Below are 20,816 nucleotides of genomic sequence, written 5' to 3'. Positions count from 1 at the left end.
TTTCCCCCTATTATTATCTTGATATGTAATAGCAGAATGTCAAAATGTTTTTTTTTTGGTATTATGACACTTATTACCTGTCCGGTGGGCTGCCAATAGTGTAAGTAAGGCGGGGCTTCCCAAAGTATCACACATTATTTAGGCATTCAGCTCTCAATCAAGTGGAGAGGGTTACCTGTGCAAAACATCCCACCCCTCATTTTTTAGTAAGGGCACATCAGATGGGGGGATGGGGGGTGATGACTCTGATAAGGGAACCTTATACTTTAGGCTTTAAATACTCAGTTCCCAAAATGTTATACTGATCTTGGCCAAAAATGTTGGTGTCTAATCTGCTTGCAATGTTGATTTGCTAAATTACTAATTTTTTGTCTTGTTTCTCTCCACAGTGTCCTTCAATGCCACAGGAATGGCAGACTGTGGCCTCCCACTTTGCCAGTCGTTGGGACTTTCCCAATTGTGGAGGTGCAATTGATGGGAAACACGTCCGCATCATCCCACCACCCAACTCGGGGTCGTACTATTTTAACTACAAGGGATTTAATAGTATCATGATGTTGGCGGGGGTGTCTGTGACCTATGACTTCTTGTATGTGGACGTGGGGTAGAGGGGAATCAGGAAGGACTCCCGTTCGTCTTCGTCGCGGATGAGGCGTTTGCCCTGGCAAACCATCTGATGCGGCCTTTCCCAATGAGGACCCTCACCCCGGACCAGAGGATTTTTAATTTCCGGCTGTCCAGAGCCTGAAGAGTGGTGGAGAACACCTTTGGAATACTGGCCAGCCGGTTCTGCCTTTTTTTAATCCACATGCCGGAATACAAAATCAATCACATTGTGCTGGCATGCTGTGTTCTTCACAAGTTCCTAAAAAGACATTCTGCAAACTATGCGGTCTCAGTTGTCCAAGAAGCAGACTTGCTTGAAAATGAGAACCTCACGGGCCTTGAAGCTGCTCGTCCTGGCTTGCCCCCCCAAAGGGCCCGTGAGGTCAGAACCCAATACATGGACTACTTTGTGGGTAGGGGGGCCATTGATATGCCAGACAATGTCTGAGAGGCATTTTTGGGAATATATTTTTCATAGTAACTGCAATCTTTGTTTTCATTTACTGCTTGGCTTGGTTTTAGGTGTCTCCTAGGTAAATTTATGTTTTTTCTTGTTGTGCCTTTTTCAACAACAGTGCAAACCCAAGTTCTGAGTGAGATGAGGGGACAGTCTCTTCTTCAGATAATCTTATTATGTTGTGGGTCTGCTACACACCTTGTTTTTGTTAACTAATGTATGTAGTGCATTACTGACCAAAATCATGCTCATTTTCAGCACCATGGCAGGAAAATGGCATGATTGTGAAAATTAACACATCACTGTGGGTGTTATTTACTAAAGGCACATCCACTATGCACTATAAGTACACTGCAAAAGTACACCTGAAACTGCACTTGGAGTGCAAAGTGGAGTCACCTTTAGTAAATAACACCCATTGTCACCGAAAACAAAAATTTTACTCCAAATACATCTTTTGCGCAATGAAAAAGGAAGCCACACATTGTTGATAATTTAACTTTTTAATCAAAGCACATTCACATGTGCGTTTAGAAAAGGGTTTTACAACAAACCAACAAATTGGGTGTATCAAAAACATTATTTCAGGTAATTTTTTTTTTTACTTGGTGTTTTTGTGTAAACAGGCATGTATCAAAGCGTAACATACAGAACACAGGAGCTTACAAAGTTCAACTTTGAAAAGTGAAGACAATATCAGACATGAGCATGTACAAACTGGGCTGATATTGCCTTCATCACATGGGGTGTCACCCCTGGAAAAGCCACATTTGGAAGATGCACACAGTGTGTCAACATGTGCTATCTCCCATCATGGGGATCAATGTACATGTTTTGGGGCTGCAACCCCTTCATCTCAGCCACTTTCCACAAAACACGTACATTGATCTCCCATGATGGGAGATAGCACATGTTGACACACTGTGTGCATCTTCCAAATTTGGATTTTTATAAAATACAAAAGTTGTGGTTTAAAAGCAAAAAAATAAAACCCTAGCTAGTTTGGGCTGTTTCACACTCTCCCCAAAACATCAATGATCTTCTTCATTTTATTTTTAACATCATTGATGTTTTGCTGTATATTTTCTAAATCCCGATTGCATCCCATTATCTCCCCAACCGAGTTTTTATTTGTATGGCACTCTATCAGAATCTATATTTGATTGCCACTCTCTAACATTTATTTTGGTTTAGCACGTACCGAACAAGGATTTGTGCACACCCAGACACATATAATTTTACACTAGCACTTTTTGACCTTTACCCTTTTATCCTTTACCTGCATACTCATCTGTTCCACTTCCCCCTCCCTGCCCTTTCTTCCCCTTCCCCTTTTTCTTTTCTCCTTCCCTCTCTTTCTCCCCCTTCCCCCCCCTCCCTCTCCCCTCCTTTCTTGTATTCCCTCATTTGCGCAACACTAAAACCACTTAATCAATATTGCTCAGGGAGTAGGTAAAGCTCCCTTCAGTGTTTGCAGCATCCCTCTATTCCCCTTGTCAAGGTGGTTGGCGCAGAGGTACTTTATAAACTAATTATCTCCCCAATCAGGATCTGGGCACTTTCACTGGTAAAATGGAATTCTTCTTCCACATCACCTACAAAACAAAGCAAAAAAACACACCATGTATTATAAATATGGTGACATACATTGATGAGCTTACCGGAAGCTGTGTTCTCCGACACTCACCTGTTTTGGTGACAATTTGTCCAACTTCAACGATCTCTCCTTCTTCCTCCTCCTCCTGCTCCTCTGCTTCTGGTTTTGGAATTTTGCCTTCTTTGGGAGGGGTGTGGTCCCTGGTGTCCTCATACTTCCTGAGTCTTCTCTCCCCTATGAGAATGTTAAAAAGGAATAATTAGCACACAGAGGGCAGAAATAGGAATATGAAACATAGCTTGGAAGTGTTGTACAATTGTGTTTTTTGGCCGAGTTCAACGGTGAGAACATTATTGTGGACACTTTGTTAAGCTGGAATACTTACCTGCAGAACGATGTTTCTTACGAACGAATGAAACCATGAACTTGAAAGTGGCCATTTTAAACTGCACAACATGAAATCAAAGCACATGGAGCAGTATGCAAGCAAGAATAATCATATGAACACACAACAACTACTTACTTTTTTGAAGAACACGCTTGATCCTTCTGTACTGATCGTGCTCCCTCACTTTCAGGTCTGACCAGCATTTTCTCAGTTGATCCTTGGATCGGCGTACCCCAAAATTCTTCTGAAGACTCTTCACAACTTTAGTCATGATCTTGGCCTTTCTGATATTTGGGTTTGGGTAAGGTCCATACTTCCCATCATAGTCGGTCCTGTTCAATATGTCCACCATCTCCAACATCTCTACAAAAGACATATTTGAGGCCTTAAATCTTCTCTTCCTGGAACGGGACGTTTCAGGCTCCGGGCTTTCCTCACCCTCCTCCTCGTTAGTGGAACTCTGATTGCGCACCTGCGTTCTCTCCGCCATGTGCTCTCGCCACTGCGCCGAAAGCGAAGGGGCGGGGAATAGTCTAGAAAGAACGTCAGGGGCGGGCGGAGTTTCACGCATGCGCACTGTATATAAAACGCAACACGTGTGTGTCGTCCGTACGATCTGTGAACAGAGTGAGGAGCTGACGCGACGATCGTGCAAACGAAGGTAACATTTTGAACTTGGTACATCATTAGAGTAGACTGCTTCTATCTAGGCTGATGCTGGGACAAGATTAGGAGGGTTTATCATGGCATTATTAGTATTTTAGGGTTTGTCTTGTGTTGTGTCTTGCAGACAAGATGGATCCCTTCCAAAACCCCAATTTTATGGGTCTATTCCTAGAAGTGTACACACCCTGCCTGTGGCAGATCAACAACCCGTTTTATTACGACAGAAGAAAGAGGAACGCAGCGCTGAAGAAACTTCTTTCTTTGGTGTGGATCATGGTCCCCACGGCAGACATGGCCTATGTGAAGAGGAAAATTGGTGTCATGAAGAGTACATATCTCAGGGAGAGAAAGAAGCATCTGGAGTCCCTGAGATCAGGAGATCCAGATGCCATTTATTACCCCAGGATGGTTTACTTCCAGAGGCTGCATTTTCTGGAAGACCAGGGGGAACCCAGGCCACCACTCTCCAGTCTTCCTTCAAGGCTTCCTTCACCCCCAGCTGAGGCTTCCAACGTCCAACCTGGGCCTTCCAGGCAGCAACATGTGGTGGGGCCCAGCTTGTGACAGGTATTGCATTGTTGAACATATTTCTTGTCGTACATTTAATGATGTTAACAAGATGTTCTTATTGATCAGTAAGTTGTGATTTAACAAAGTGGTTTACATATCAATAGACAGAAGTGACCAAAAATGATTGGGACAGGAAAGAAAAATGCTGGGCTCAGATTGATAGTCTGTTCTTTTTGGTAACATTCAATATGCAACAGTCATGAGCTAAAAATGGTGTGATTGATGAGCAAAAAACTAAAACTATGTCCCATTTTCATACACAGGAAGACCTCAGCCAGGGGGAGGCTGTGGCAAGTGGCAGCCAGGAGGTCGACCAACGCCCTCCTTCTCCTCCTCCTGCCACAACTACAGAAGCCCAGCCACAGCCTGGAAGAACGCCTGGTGGGAAGTGCTTAAGGAAGACGAGAGAGTGATGGCCTGGGTTCAGTCTGGTCTGACAGAAGATGCAGCCTCTTGAAGAACCACATCCTGGGGACATAGATTGCATCTGCTTTTCCTGATCTCTAGGACTTCTGGACCAGACTTCTCTCCCTGAGATATGTACTCCTCAGGCCACCAATTTTTCTTTTTATAATTAGTTCATGTCTGCCCTGGGGGCCAAAGGCTTCGCCAAATTGACAAGTTTATCCAGCGCTGCCTTCCTCTTTTTAGTTGTTTGAGACCTAAATAACGTTTTTTTTGGTTTGAAGAAATACTTGCGTATGTGTTTTACTTCAAAAAGGACAGTTTTAGCAGTTTAGCAGATTAGTAATTTTTTCTTCATAAATTTTGCCCAAAATGTATACTACTACATATCTTTGGTAAAAATAAGTACAAATTGGTGGATATTATTTGGTCTTTGTGAAAGTCATAGGGTCCACAAGCTATGGTGCCAATATCTGAAAATTGATCACACCTGAAGTACTGATGGCCTATTTCAATTCTTGAGACCCTAACATGCCAGAAAAGTACAAATACCCCCCAAATGACCCCTTTTTGGAAAGAAGACATTCCAAGGTATTTAGTAAGAGGCATGATGAGTTTTTTTTAATACAAATGTTTTTATTGGTTGCGTAACAGCAAACATAACAACAAAAGTGGATACAATGCCGCAGTAGAGGATAACACTTTGGTACACTCCATTTACATACAAATAATTCAGCATTGTGAGAAAAACAAAAAAAGGAAAACCCGCTATAGACACTATACGATTAGCCCAGGCTACTCGTATCGAGAGATATCATTCACAGTCAGTTGAGTTATCCGTGTAGGGTTAATATAACAAGGAACACATTTTTATCTAAAACGCTGACTATACATGCATGAACCTATTAGGATTGTTGTCCTGCTCTTCAGTAACTAGTCTGAACACAGCTCAGTGTGTACAGGAGGTCATATCTATCTAGCAGTGTAAGCTCAGAAGTCAAAATTTGAAAAAACCAAGCTCAACCCTTCTGGGGGTTCAGCTCCATCCAGATCTCAGACAACCTCTGGAGGGGGATGGGGTAAAGGCATTACTCCAGCAGGCCCAATGTTGGATGGATGCGCTCCATGAGGCGGATAGAATCCATCCTACGAAGAACCTGTGGCCAGGGAATCAAGTGTGAGCGCAAGTGTAGTGCTATCGTCCAATGAATGGCACAAAATAGGGTATTGATTAACCTTTCGTCAGATAGGGGGATCCCTGGGATCGGTGCAAATAATATGCAGTGTGTAGCTATTAGATCAACCTTATATCCCACAATGGTAGTCACTGTGGTAGAAACCTGATCCCAAATGGGTTGAAGTTGGGGACAGCTCCAAAAGGTATGAAATAATGTACCTACTGTAGGGCAGGCCCTGAAACAGAGGTAAGGGACCAAGGGGTAAAACTTTTGAACTCTATCAGGAGTGAGATACCACTGCGTATGTAGTTTCACCACAGTGCCCTTTACAGCCATTGATTTGGAACATCCATGCATATTCTGAAACATATCTCGCCAATCCTCAGACGAGAATTCCATGGCTAGATCTGTTTCCCACAAGCACATAGCCCTGGATTTCTCTGGTTGTTGGGTTTCAATAAGGTACTTGTACAAAGTTGAGATAATGCCTCTATCCCTGGAGTAGCGATAGCATATAGATTCAAATTGTGCACTGACGAGAACATGAGGGGTTCTATAGTGTGTTTGAAAAAAATGGCGAATTTGAAGGAATTTATAAAATTCCCCACTTGGTATCTCATATTGTGCACGGAGCTGTGAGAAAGAGATGAAATTGACGGTATTGTTACAAAGAGCCCGTAAGGTGACCAAAGATTTCCGGATCCACCATCGGAAGGTGCTAGGAGATTCAAAAGCAAGGGGAAATCTCCTATCACCCAAAAATGATGCCATTCGGGGTCTATCAGGACGTAATTTAAATTTGAGATGATAAAGAGACCAAAGATAATAAGAACGGCTAACAATAGTGTTAAGGGGGGCTAGGTCTCCCGGCTTCAATCCTTCCTGCCACAGGAGGCCCGGGAGGAAGTATGGACGTATTGACTGAGTTTCAAATTGCAGCCAAGGAACCCCAACAGTGGGGGCATGCCATTGTGCCGTCTGGGCTAGTCTAGCTGCCAAATAATACAGCCATATATCGGGTAATCCCAGGCCACCCTGCGGCATAGGTCGATGTATTAGGGGCTTCCTGAATCTGGGCCTCTTACTTTGCCAAATGAAGACGTTAATCTCTCTCTGAAGTGTGGTGAGGGATTGGCGGAGGACATATAAAGGGAGGGCCCTAAAAAAGTACTGTATTTTCTGGCGTATAAGACTACCTTTTACACTTAAAAAGAATGCCCAAAAATCGTGGGTCGTCTTATACGCCGGGTATACAATGCTGCCCGATGGATGTCAGCCCCCAAATGTCTGCTAATACTGTATGTGGCTTCAGCTACAAACAGTATACGCCGTTGAGCCAATACCGGCGAGCGATGTATTCTATTAATGAACATAGAGTAGCCTGCTTGGATTGGCTTTGAGAGAGAGAGAGAGAGAGAGAGGCGAGGGCTGATGATGCTACAGCCTCTGCCAATCCAAGCAGGCGTTGTATTCATTAAAATAATACACCACTCACCATACTTCCCTGGGTAAATCCATTCACTGATCTCCTACTACTATACATCCTGCTGTTTGCCTTTGAGGTCCCAGGCACCCAAGAGGGACCGGTAAATCTGGGACATATGACAGGGGGGTTATTAAATGCATTTTGGTGGGCAATTCCCATAGAATGTAACCCAAAAGTGGTATAGGTTTGGTTAGTGAAAAATTTTACTTTCCAGAGTTGTGGCATTCCACAGATCTCTGTTTGTGTTATTATTGTTTGATTTACTTTATGACATATCACAGCATGGCGGATGAGTAGTTGGCATTCTTGCTTTGTGTTTTTTAATGGTTCTAATGTTTTTTTAAATGGTGTTGCCTCAGAAGGGGGGTAGTCTTATACCACGAGTATTGCCCAAAACCTATGTTTTCACTTGAAAAATAGGGGGTCGTCTTATACGCCCAGTCGCCTTATACGCCGGCAAATACGGTACAACAGTTTTGGTAAAACAGACATTTTGACAGCAACCACTCTACCCATTAAGGGAATCCGGAACGTCGACCCCAATCTCAGCCATCTTCTGACCGCAATAAAGGCTGGGGGGAAGTTGGCACTGTATATATCCTTCAGGGAAGGGGCTAAGTGAATACCAAGGTATTGCAACGTGTGGTTAGATAAGAAGAGTCCGAATGAGTTTTGGAGGTTAGCTATCTCCTGAGGGGTAAAATTGACAGGGAGGGCAGAACATTTGGCTAAATTAACCCCTAGTCCCGAGAGCCCCTGGAAGGAGCGAAGGATCTCAAGAAGGTTAGGGAGTGATATCAACGGATTGGGCAAAAACATGAGGACATCATCCGCATAGAAGCTTATACTCCCCCTCCTCCTTCACATACCCTCCTATGTTCGGATTGGCTATGATTGCCCTTGCCAAGGGCTCCAAGGCCAGGGCGAATATCAGAGGGGACAGGGGACATCCCTGCCGGGTACCTCTGCCTAAAGAAAAAAAAAATCAGATGAGCAACCAGGGAGCCGTATCCTAGTCTGGGGCCTATGATACAGTGCCTTGAACCCATTCACAAATTCACCTACGAACCCAAACTTAGCTAAAATCAGATCTAAATACAGCCATAAAATACTATCAAATGCTTTATGAATATCCAACCCCAAAATCAAGACTTTGCGAGAGAAAAGGTTTGCGTCCTGTATTACATTCGTGGCCAATCTAATATTATCCGTAATTTGCCTATTGGGAATAAAACCTGTTTGTTCTGGGCCTACAAGGGTACTAATAATGGGGGCCAATCTGTTTGCTAAAATTTTCCCTAAAATTTTGATGTCGTTGTTTAAAACCGAAATAGGTCTATAGTTTTGGGGCAGGGAGTGGTCCTTGTTCGGTTTGGGGATCAATGTCATATTGGCACAAAACATTTCATCAGGGAGTTTATGCCCTTGTAATATCTGGTTAATATGTTTTGTCAATCTAGGGGCCAGTATCTGGGAAAACTTTTTATAGTATAAAGAGGTATAGCCATCAGGGCCGGGGGTGGTTGAAGATTTAAGTGTTTTAATAGTGGCCATGACCTCTAGGTCGGTACAGGGGGCATTTAAGTTATTGAGCTGAGACTCTGAGAGGGAAGGGAGGAGTAAAGAGTCAAACCACTGGTCAATATTATGGGACATAGGTTGCGAGGGGGGAGATAACAGAGTTTGGTAGAAGGACGGAAATTTTTTTGCAGTACCTCACTAGGGTGAGTAACCAGGTGGCCTGAGTTATTTCTTAATTTATAGACATGGGTGGGCTGTAGGGATTGATGAAGTTTACGGGAGAACATGCCCATGTCATCTGTATCGTTAATATTAAAATAATCTTCTAGGTGTCCTGCTATGCGGGTGTAAGTTTCAGTATCCGACAGTAAAGAGTCATTCAGCCTCCATGAAGCTATTGTAGGGGAAAGGCCGATGTGAGAGATATGGAAGGCCACAATTTGGTGATCTGACCAGGGGCAGGGGTGGATAGTCGTAAGAGCTGAGTTGGCTAATAAAATGGGTGATGCAAAAATGTATCTCTCAGAAGGTGAAAAAAGGAAAACTAACAATCACAATACAAAAATCACCTTGTGGCGCTACAAAGAAAAAAACACTGCTAAATAACAGTGTACTACAATGTCCAAAACTAAGTTGCGTGAAAATTATAAACGCATGTGCATAAATACAGTACAATAAACATTAAAGTGAATTGTGATTAAATAGCAATCAAAAAATCGCATAAAAGTGATAAAGTGAATATGTGACAAAACATAAATAAAGCAAATAAACAAAGTATTTTCTGCTACAAATGGTGCTCTAATAGCAATGTGCAGTTCCAAAAAATATTTGTTCTTCAAAGTCCGATATTCAATCAGACACAATTATTGTCTAATGTAGAACAATAACTGTGATGGTAGCGTTAGTTCAAAAACTCCTTTTCCAGTGAAAGTTCTATACTAAAGTGTCCATAAAACGCAAAACCTCCACCGCACCCTTGGTGTTCGTGCCCCCCTTGTTTAGAACACTCACCAGCAGTATTGCCCAGCACTCTCGTGTCGGGCAAAAATCGCTTATAGTGTATATAGATGATAACTGTTTCTCCAGCCAACTCTTGTGACAGACTTCGCAGCAGAGGGTAATCAATTAATATCTCAGAGTTACCTCAGGGAGACAAAAGAGACTTCCCATAGTGCAAAATTGCAAAACTATTTTTAATCTCAATAAAACAATCGATTAAAATCACACTCACATGGATCCAATTAAAAGCAGGCACTTCAAATAGACATTCCACTTATCCATTAGGAGATCCTTCACTCATAGGCATTGGTGAGCACACTGGAAGCAAGCTGAGTTCATATCAAAAAGCACCGTCTCTATATAAGGTAGCTGTGCGGTACCTGACAGCAGACAACCCAATTTGAAAGCAGCGCCAAATAATGATATCCAGTCCTTCAACTTGTGTGTTCTCCTTCCTCCTCTCTAACCTTTTACTGTGTGTGCTGGTCGCCGTATAGCCACGCCCCCTATGAGTGAAGGATCTCCTAATGGATAAGTGGAATGTCTATTTGAAGTGCCTGCTTTTAATTGGATCCATGTGAGTGTGATTTTAATCGATTTTTTTATTGAGATTAAAAATAGTTTTGCAATTTTGCACTATGGGAAGTCTCTTTTGTCTCCCTGAGGTAACTCTGAGATATTAATTGATTACCCTCTGCTGCGAAGTCTGTCACAAGAGTTGCTGGTGAGTGTTCTAAACAAGGGGGGCACGAACACCAAGGGTGCGGTGGAGGTTTTGCGTTTTATGGACACTTTAGTATAGAACTTTCACTGGAAAAGGAGTTTTTGAACTAATGCTACCATCACAGTTATTGTTCTACATTAGACAATAATTGTGTCTGATTGAATATCGGACTTTGGAGAACAAATATTTTTTGGAACTGCACATTGCTATTAGAGCACCATTTGTAGCAGAAAATACTTTGTTTATTTGCTTTATTTATGTTTTGTCACATATTCACTTTATCACTTTTATGCGATTTTTTGATTGCTATTTAATCACAATTCACTTTAATGTTTATTGTACTGTATTTATGCACATGCGTTTATAATTTTCACGCAACTTAGTTTTGGACATTGTAGTACACTGTTATTTAGCAGTGTTTTTTTCTTTGTAGCGCCACAAGGTGATTTTTGTATTGTGATTGTTAGTTTTCCTTTTTTCACCTTCTGAGAGATATATTCAATTATTTAAGTGGCAGCTGGGGAGAGGGGGGTGTTTGAGCGCTGTGATGATATACTAGACGGGAGGCTATTAATAGTGTATCTTGAGTTTTTTCTGATGCAAAAATGTAGTCTAATCTTGCGTAGCTATCGTGGGGATGGGAGTAATGCGTATATTCTCTAGCGCCAACATTCAGTGCCCTCCAAGTGTCAATGAGTTGTAATCTATCTAATGATCTGGTGAGAAATTTAGGGAACGCTTTAGCACTGTGTGATGTTTTACTTCTGTCTAATGAGGGGCTAGCCACTAGGTTAAAATCCCCTCCCACGATCAGATGGGGGGAGATGTATCTATCCAGTGTACGTAAAAACACATTATAGAAAGCGCCTTGCGCTGTATTTGGAGCGTACAAATTAGCAATAGTCACAGCCTTACCATTTAATATACCCTGAATAATAAGGAATCTGCTATCAGGATCCCTGTATATGTGGGAAGGTTCAAACTGGACAGAATTATGGATAAACACCGCAACTCCTCTGGCCCTGGACTCAAACGTGGTACAGTAGTGTAGTTTGTAAGATTTATCAAAAAATTTCGGGCAAGCCACTGAGGAGAAATGGGTCTCTTGTAGTAGAATAATATCAGCACCCATTTGCTTATAGCAATGGAAGGCTTTCCTCCGCTTCTGGGGGGAATTTAATCCCCTCACATTATGGGAAATAATATGCAGACCCATGTTATCCAGTAGCTATAAATGCACCTCTGAAAATTACCTGGGAGAAGTTCGTTATCTTATACCAGAGTCCAATGCCAGAGGAGCCACCAGCACCCACATCAAGGAACAGCCCCCCTAGTTCGTAGCCACGACCAGACCTCCAACAGTTATAAGAGCTAAAAACAGGTAATATACATATCCAGACTTGATATCGAGCAGTAAAGTCAGCATAACAAAAAAACAGAGAAACAAAAAAGTAACTTAAAACTCTATGGGGTCGGGGTGGTAAATCCATCCCGACCAAAAAAGTGTAACCAAAGTGCCCTCCGGCCTTTACTTCCACTTGCTCCACTCGCACCCCACCGCAGAGGTGGATAGGGAAAAAAGGTCCAAGAGGGCGCAACCCTCAGTCGCAGGGTTCCAGCCAAAAATAAAATAAAAAGAAAGTAGGAGAACCCGGGTCCAATGGGAGAGCTAATGGTAAAAATCAGAAAAGGGGATCAAGTGGGGAGTGGTGGGCAAGTATGGAGGGGGGAGTAATGTGAGTCAAAAAAACAGGAATTTTCTCAGTTCTACCCCTTATGGTAGCACCTAATGTCCTGTTGCAATTGCCCCGACTTAGTGAAGAACTCCGTATACATCAGATTATGGTCAGATTTCAGGCAATGGTTGCAATCTACGGGAGCGTCTATCCCTCTGAGGCGATGGGGTGGCCCAAATGGGAGATGGACGAGGAGTTGGGGGGTGCCGGGGTGTTTGTTGTCGTTCCTGCAGGCCCAACCTCACCAAAATTTCTCTGCCCTCAGTAACCGTAGTGGCGATGTGCGTGGATCCATTGTGCGGTAAGATCAATTTAAACGGGAAGCCCCAGCGATAGCATATCTGCGCTGTCTGTAAAGCAGAGGTGATTTCTCTCATTCTCCTCCGTTTTTCAAGTGTTGTAGGTGCTATGTCTGGGAAGATTTGTATAGAAGCCCCATCTAGTTGAATGCGTGGCGTGTCACGGGAAGCTCTGAGGATTTCTTCTTTTACAAGGAAATCTTTGAGGCACAAAACAATGTCACGGGGGGGTTTCTCCGGGGGGGGGGGGGGGGGTTACGTCTCAGCGCCCTATGCAGGTGGTCACAAATGAAAGAATCCTTGGGATGGTTTGGCAGGAGATGTTGGAACAGCTTAGTGACCGGTCGGTCACCGATAGAAAAGGTCGGTCACCGATTCGGGGACCCCCCGCACCCTAACATTGTTCCTTCGGTTTCGGTTGTCCAGGTCTTCCAAATGATTCTGGAGCTGGACAACCATGTCCCCCAGTAACTCATGGTCTCTCCGGAGATCCGTGTAGGCCAAGTGAAGTTCGTCATGCTTGACTTCTAGGAGATCAGTTCTACCTCCCGGGGACGCTAGCTCTTGCAACAGTGTGCTAGTTGATTTGTGTAATTCCGCCTGGAATTTCCTGGCCAATCTGTCGTACATATTAGCTAGACTGTCTTCCAGGTCGGCTTTTGTTAAGTGAGTATCCCCAGTACCTGTAGGAGAGCCCGCCGACCGCGAGGCCTCCGCATCTGTGTAGGTCTGGGCTCCATCTTGGGACATCTCCTGTCTTTCGGTGACCCGCAGAAGATAGTTGGTAAGAGATCGTTGAGCGGTTTTCCGCTTGCCTTTCTTGGACATCGGCATGCACGAGTGGTCCCGCAGGAGGGAGAGGCTATTTGTGAGTCGATCGGTGATCGGAATCATCCTAGGGAGTGCTTTAGATTCTCCGCCGTCCCCGGAGCTCCTAGGCTTAGCTTCCTGCTCGCTCCGCGCCGCGCATGCGCCCCTCGGCATGATGAGTTTTTTGAAGTTGTAATTTTTTCCCACAATTCTTTGCAAAATCAAGATTTTTTTTACTTTTTTTTTTCACAAAATTGTCATATTATCAGTTTATTTCTCACACACAGCATATGCATACCACAAATTACACCCCAAAACACATTCTGCTATTACTCCCGAGTACGGCAATACCACATGTGTGAGACTTTTACACAGTGTGGCCACATACAGAGGCCCAACATGCAGGGAGCGCCATCAGGCGTTCTGGAGCACCCAGGACAATTCTGACATTTCTCTCCTACATGTAAAAATCATCATTTATTTGCTTGAAAATTGCATAGAATCCCAAAACATTATATATGTTTTTTTAGCAAACACCCTGGAGAATACAATGGTGGTCGTTTTTATCTCACACGGTATTTGCGCAGCAATTTTTCGAATGCTTTTTTTGGAAAAAAAACAGTTTTGTGCTTAAAAAAAAAAACACAGTAAAGTTAGCCCAATTTTTGCATAATGTAAAAGATGAAGTTACGCTGAGTAAATAGATACCTAACATGTCCCTCTTCAAAATTGCACACGCTCGTGGAATGGTGCCAAACGTTGCTACTTAAAAATCCCCATAGGCGACGATTACATTTTTTTTTACTGGTTATATGTTTTGAGTTACAGAGGAGGTCTAGGGCTAGAATTATTGCTCTCGCTCTAACGTTCGCAGCGATACCTCACATGTGTGGTTTGAACACCGTTTTCATATGTGGGCGGGACGTACGTATGCGTTCGCTTCTGCATGCGAGCACATGGGGACAGGGGCGCTTTAAAAAAAAAAAAAAAATTATTGTTCATTTTACTTTATTTATTTTAGTTTGACATTTTTTTCCCCAAAAATAAAATTTTTGATCACTTTTATTCCTATTACAAGGAATGTAAACATCCCTTGTAATAGGAATATGGCATGACAGGTCCTCTTTACAGTGAGATATGGGGTCAATAAGACCCCGCATCTCACCTCTAAGCTGGGAAGCCAAAAAAAAAAAAAAAAAAAAGATTCTGGCTTTGATCGTATTGGCGAGTCGGTAGAAGCCCCAGAGGGCGGCGAGAGGGGGGGATGTCTATGGCTGGGTATTGCAGGGTATCACCGACTATGGCTGGGTATGGCTGGGTATCTCTGAGTATGGCTGGGTATCCCCGAGTATGGCTGGGTATCTCAGAGTATGGTGTTGCAGAGTATTGCGTTGCAGAGCATTGCAGGGTATTGGTGGGTGTTGCAGAGCATTGCAGAGTGTTGCAGGGTATTGGCGGGTGTTGCAGAGCATTGCAGAGTGTTGCAGGGTATTGGCGGGTGTTGCAGAGTGTTGCAGAGTGTTGCAGAGTGTTGCAGGGTATTGGTGGGTGTTGCAGAGCATTGCAGGGTATTGGCGGGTGTTGCAGAGCACTGCAGAGTGTTGCTGGGTATTGGCGGGTGTTGCAGAGTGTTGCAGGGTATTGGCGGGTGTTGCAGAGTGTTGCAGGGTATTGGCGGGTGTTGCAGAGCATTTCAGAGTGTTACAGGGTATTGGCGGGTGTTGCAGAGCATTGAAAAGTGTTGCAGGGTATTGGCGGGTGTTGCAGAACATTGCAGAGTGTTGCAGGGTATTGGCGGGTGTTGCAGAGTGTTGCAGGGTATTGGCGGGTGTTGCAGAGCACTGCAGAGTGTTGCTGGGTATTGGCGGGTGTTGCAGAGTGTTGCAGGGTATTGGCGGGTGTTGCAGAGTGTTGCAGGGTATTGGCGGGTGTTGCAGAGCATTGCAGAGTGTTGCAGGGTATTGGCGGGTGTTGCATAGCATTGCAGAGTGTTGCAGGGTATTGGCGGGTGTTGCAGAGTGTTGCAGGGTATTGGCGGGTGTTGCAGAGCATTGCAGAGTGTTGCAGGGTATTGGCGGGTGTTGCAGAGTTTTGCAGGGTATTGGTGGGTGTTGCAGAGCATTGCAGGGTATTGGCGGGTGTTGCAGAGCACTGCAGAGTGTTGCTGGGTATTGGCGGGTGTTGCAGAGCATTGCAGAGTGTTGCAGGGTATTGGCGGGTGTTGCAGAGCATTGCAGAGTGTTGCAGGGTATTGGCGGGTGTTGCAGAGTGTTGCAGGGTATTGGTGGGTGTTGCAGAGCATTGCAGGGTATTGGCGGGTGTTGCAGAGCATTGCAGAGTGTTGCAGGGTATTGGCGGGTGTTGCAGAGTGTTGCAGGGTATTGGCGGGTGTTGCAGAGCATTTCAGAGTGTTACAGGGTATTGGCGGGTGTTGCAGAGCATTGAAGAGTGTTGCAGGATATTGGCGGGTGTTGCAGAGCATTGCAGAGTGTTGCAGGGTATTGGCGGGTGTTGCAGAGTGTTGCAGGGTATTGGCGGGTGTTGCAGAGCACTGCAGAGTGTTGCTGGGTATTGGCGGGTGTTGCAGAGCATTGCAGAGTGTTGCAGGGTATTGGCGGGTGTTGCAGAGTGTTGCAGGGTATTGGCGGGTGTTGCAGAGCATTGCAGAGTGTTGCAGGGTATTGGCGGGTGTTGCAGAGCATTGCAGAGTGTTGCAGGGTATTGGCGAGTGTTGTAGAGCATTGCAGAGTGTTGCAGGGTATTGGCGGGTGTTGCAGAGTGTTGCAGGGTATTGGCGGGTGTTGCAGAGCACTGCAGAGTGTTGCTGGGTATTGGCGGGTGTTGCAGAGCATTGCAGAGTGTTGCAGGGTATTGGCGGGTGTTGCAGAGTGTTGCAGGGTATTGGCGGGTGTTGCAGAGCATTGCAGAGTGTTGCAGGGTATTGGCGGGTGTTGCAGAGCATTGCAGAGTGTTGCAGGGTATTGGCGGGTGTTGCAGAGTGTTGCAGGGTATTGGCGGGTGTTGCAGAGCATTGCAGAGTGTTGCAGGGTATTGGCGGGTGTTGCAGAGCATTGCAGTGTGTTGCAGGGTATTGGCGGGTGTTGCAGAGCATTGCAGAGTGTTGCAGGGTATTGGCGAGTGTTGCAGAGCATTGCAGAGTGTTTCAGTGTATTGGCGGGTGTTGCAGGGTATTGCAGAGTGTTGCAGGGTATTGCAGAGTATTGCAGAGTAATGGCAGGGAATTGAGGGGTTAAATTTCAGTGAGCAGCGATGTGGGCACTGCAGATGCAGCCCACAGCGCTGCTGACACCGATCTCTTCCCCCTCCGCTGTACCGATCAGTACAGAGAGGGGGAGGGAGGAACCGGCATCATAACATGACGCCGGTTTGTTTACAAGTGATCACTCCGTCATTTGACGGAGCGATCACGTGGTAAACGGCCACGATGAGCCGTGATCCGTGATGCGCCGGGTCCTGTGGACCCGGCGGTCACGGATGCTCTCGAGTGTGCACCCCAGGGGAATTCTGGGAGGACGTCATATGACGGCCTCCCAGAGTTAAACAACTGCCCTGTAGCCGTCATTCGGCTATGGGCCGGTTGTTAAGTGGTTAAAAAAGAAAAACAAAAAAATTAATAATGTTGTTGTGGTAAGTTTACACACAAAACACACCCCAAAAAATGGAAAGATGGGCAAACTGTCAAAAAAGGGGATGTTTATGAAAAAAAACAAACACAAAATTCACCCAAAAAACAATAAACAAAAAATGTAATTGTGTAGATGTGACGATTTCAAAAATTGTATTGCTGAAATGAGTAAAAAAGAGTCAGGAAATCAGTTCGGGAGAAGTGTGTGTGACTATGAGCATCAAAAGAAGTTCCTTCTTGCAGCATTGTAAAGAACAAGAGAATGCGCTTCATGAAAGAATTTTTAACATTGCAACGTGACGAATGTGCTATATTGATTACGAGCAGTAGTTTTACCTGAGCGAGCGCTTCCATGTCCAAATTTGATTGTGAGCATGCGTGGCACCTTATCCGTCGGAGTAGGCTACACATGATGAGTATGTCCGATCTGAGCATTTTGTCTGAAAATTTTACCGGCAAGTTGGAAAAGTTGGTCCGTCGGATATTCCGACGGAAACAGTCCAATGCAGGCCACACACACAGTCGGAATATCTGACAAAACGCTCCGATAGGAAACATTCCGTTGGAATCTCCGACCGTGTGTACAAGGGCTTAGTAGGTATACATTTATTGATATTAGTGTGGTGATTGCACTGTGGAGTGATAGCTGCTCTTTCACTGTTTTTATTATTTATTTTTTATGGTAATTTATTTTTCATAAATAATAACGTGAAGCTTTTGTACCTCATTTTTGCCTTCCTCTGGCTTGACTGTGGGTATGGTCCTGTTTGTAACCCAGAGCATCCAATAAGGAGATGGTACCGGTCTATACTACGTGGCATGTTCACCAATGCCAGGAGTCTGACGGACAAGATGGGAGAACTAGAACTACTGTTGTATGAGAAGGATTTCGATTGTGTAGGAATTACAGAGACTCGGTTCAACAGCTCTCATGATTGGCTGGCAACCATTCAAGGGTATTCCGTCTATCGCAGGTATAGAGAGGGTAAAAAAGGGGGAGGGGTATGCCTGTATATCAAAAATGATGTACAAGTGAATGTGAGAGATGACATCACTAAAGGAGCAAGGTAGGAGGTGGAATCCTTATGGGTAGAGCTATATGTATTACATATGTATATGCAAATCCGAGGGGGACATGCAAGGAAAATAAAAAACAGCATTTTAGCTTGCACATGACTGAATGATAAAAATCAGCAGAGCTTCCCCTCATTTCAGATCTACCCCTCAGATTTACAGCGACTGCACTTGCAGTGCACTTGCAGTGCAAAGTGGATTTGCCTTTCAGAAATAACTCCCAATGTCTTTATATTTTCTAATGACATGTCGGTGTTATATCTTTCACTTGAATGTTATAAGTTGCACTGAGTAAATACAGCTGGATAAAACAAAAAAATGTCTTCATTTCAGGCTGCAAAGCAACAAAATGTGATTATTTTAAATGGGGGGTAATTCTTTTCTATACTCACTGTATCTCATCTAAATGTACACTCTCTACTTTGTGGAGTCCAGTTAAATACCTTACACCACACCACGGCAAGTGGGATAAGTATAGAAATATAACTGACAATTAGGAAATGCCCAATCTAGACATTTATTCCTTTGAGAAATAGCAATCTTTTGTACCGCATGCCCCACAGTCTTTGCCACCACACTAGTCTATTTGCTTTATTCACAGTTGGTTAAATTCTTAAGAAAGAAAAAAAAAATAGTGAATGACATCAGCAAAAAGGCATGTGTTAGTGTAAGTTTACTTTACTCCAGTTTGTCTTGTGTGTGGACTGGATTTCCCATGCACTTCTACTGCCTCTTCTACCTAAATACTGAAGCAATTAGTAAATTCTTGTAGTTTTAAATTGCTGTATTAATATTATCATGCATCTCTTTAGTTCACATGTCTTCCCTGTTTATTCGGGTTGTATGCCACACAGATTTAACTTAGAGTTCAAGTTCTTTGCTTTTGCTGGTCCGGTGACTCCTGTCTGCGTCTCTATTCCTGTTTTGTCTCAATTCTATCTCTCTACTTTCTTCCCTTTTGTTTTCAGTGTTTTTTTTTTCCTTTTCCCAGTCAGTTAGCTGGGTGTATAAGTTTTTTGTTCTTTCCCCTTTTTTTTTTCCAGTCAACTCCCACTTTCTGTGTGTGTTTCTCCTCCCCTGCCTGCCTCTCTCACTCCCTCACTCCCCCTCCTCCATCTTCCTGTTTTCTCACTCCCTGTTTCTTTCCAAGCTGCTCTCAAGACATTACTCTCATCCAGAAAACTTTCTTCCTAAAGCTTTCAGAGCGTCCAACTACAGTGACTGTCACTGTCTCACACGATCCGATTCTGCTTCTTCCCTTTCTGATGTCTTGCGCTTCCAGCATCTCCTTTTATCCTGTCGGTATTTGTTATTAACACATACCATTCTGGTTTGTTCTTTTTTATTTGATTCTCTTTCAGTGCGTCTTAACCTTAGCTGATACATCCTTTCAACATGCAAAGCCAGACATGAACTCAAGAACAGACACACACGCATGCAGCAGTGGAGGGCAGATGGATACAGATTTATAGGTAAAACATTTACTAAAATACCTTCACTGAACATAGACATTTCCATTCAGCAGTCAGAAAAGGTGTACACAATCTTATATTGTGATATGGTATGCTTTATTATACATTTAGAAGTTGACACACAATGTGTAGCTGCTTGTAGTAGAAGAACACTTGGAAATTTTCTTTAATAGCATCCCAAGATAATTCTGTACACATGTAATGACAACTAGTGATTCCAGACCACAAGCTATAAAAAAAAGCATACCTATATACATATTGTCACATAGAGAGGTTAAGGATCCTATGAGATCAGCATGACTTTTGCACGCTGCTGTATTGCTTTTCTTCTCTCTGTCCTCTATATGGGGACATTTTTCTCTCATCTTTCTTCTTCAGCTACACGTGAGAGCTTCAAGGTGGTCTTTGCCCCTGTGGTGTGTAAAAGGACATGTCACAAAGGCTATTGTCATAATGTCTGCAAGCCAGGGAGCAACATGACGCTTATTGCTGAGAATGGAGGCTCAACAGACACACTCACAGGATCTGGATTTCGAGTGGGTGAGTTTTTCCTGGAGACCTAGACAAGTTGGCACTTAGATGAATTTCTCTAGGAGCAGACAGTGAAGAATTCTGATAAATTCTCAGGAGGATGACATAGGCACAAACAATAGATATTATTATTATTATTATACAGGATTTATATAGCGCCAACAGTTTGCACAGCGCTTTACAACATGTGGACAGACAGTACTGTTACAATACAATTAAATATTACCTTACCACCAGACACAGGGTAATTAAACAATGGAGAGTAAAATATATATTTTACTTTCACTCTGCTGAAAGCACTGAAACTTCACACATGGTTGGCTTGTTATTAACATGACAAATTGCTAGTGGTATATTAAAGAGATACACGGGTGATTTCTCACAATAAAGAAATAGATATAACAGTAACGTAGACTAAAGAAGTAGACAGAACAGATTTTGTTCTTATATGGGAGAGTAGTTTAAAAGAAGAAGGTATTTCCCCCTCCCTAGGTGTTGGAATTTTGTAGAAAATGTTTGCATCAATGACAATACAAACAATGTCTGCTCTGCTTAGAAAAGGAAGAATTTTGATAACCTGCATTAAAAAAAATTGTGGTTGGAAAGGACATCTATTAACCTGGAAGATAATCTTGGTCACATTACTATTAC

At 43.6% G+C, this 20,816-nt stretch overlaps 1 protein-coding gene across 9 annotated transcripts in view; it reads left to right on the top strand.

The window, feature by feature from the left end:
- The first annotated feature begins 19,261 nt into the window (after window positions 1-19,261).
- LTBP3 (latent transforming growth factor beta binding protein 3) overlaps window positions 19,262-20,816 on the top strand; it is a 1,616,087-nt gene continuing 1,614,532 nt past the window's right edge. For 4 of the 9 annotated variants that reach the window (XM_077457885.1, XM_077457868.1, XM_077457840.1 and 1 more), the window contains exon 1: window positions 19,264-20,174. In XM_077457885.1, the coding sequence (XP_077314011.1) occupies window positions 19,931-20,174 (244 nt within the window). In that variant the 5' untranslated portion in view covers window positions 19,264-19,930. Of the gene's footprint in view, window positions 20,175-20,816 lie in introns of all 9 variants that reach the window. The other 5 variants (XM_077457876.1, XM_077457830.1, XM_077457857.1 and 2 more) reach the window with 3 other exon arrangements.

This window comes from Lithobates pipiens, unplaced genomic scaffold, assembly GCF_037356315.1.
Source record: "Lithobates pipiens isolate NorthernLeopardFrog02 unplaced genomic scaffold, aLitPip1_a1.2 Scaffold_10, whole genome shotgun sequence".
Lineage (NCBI taxonomy): Eukaryota > Metazoa > Chordata > Amphibia > Anura > Ranidae > Lithobates > Lithobates pipiens.
The sequence above is the reverse complement of the archived record's forward strand: the minus strand, read 5'-3'. Positions and strand labels throughout refer to the sequence as shown.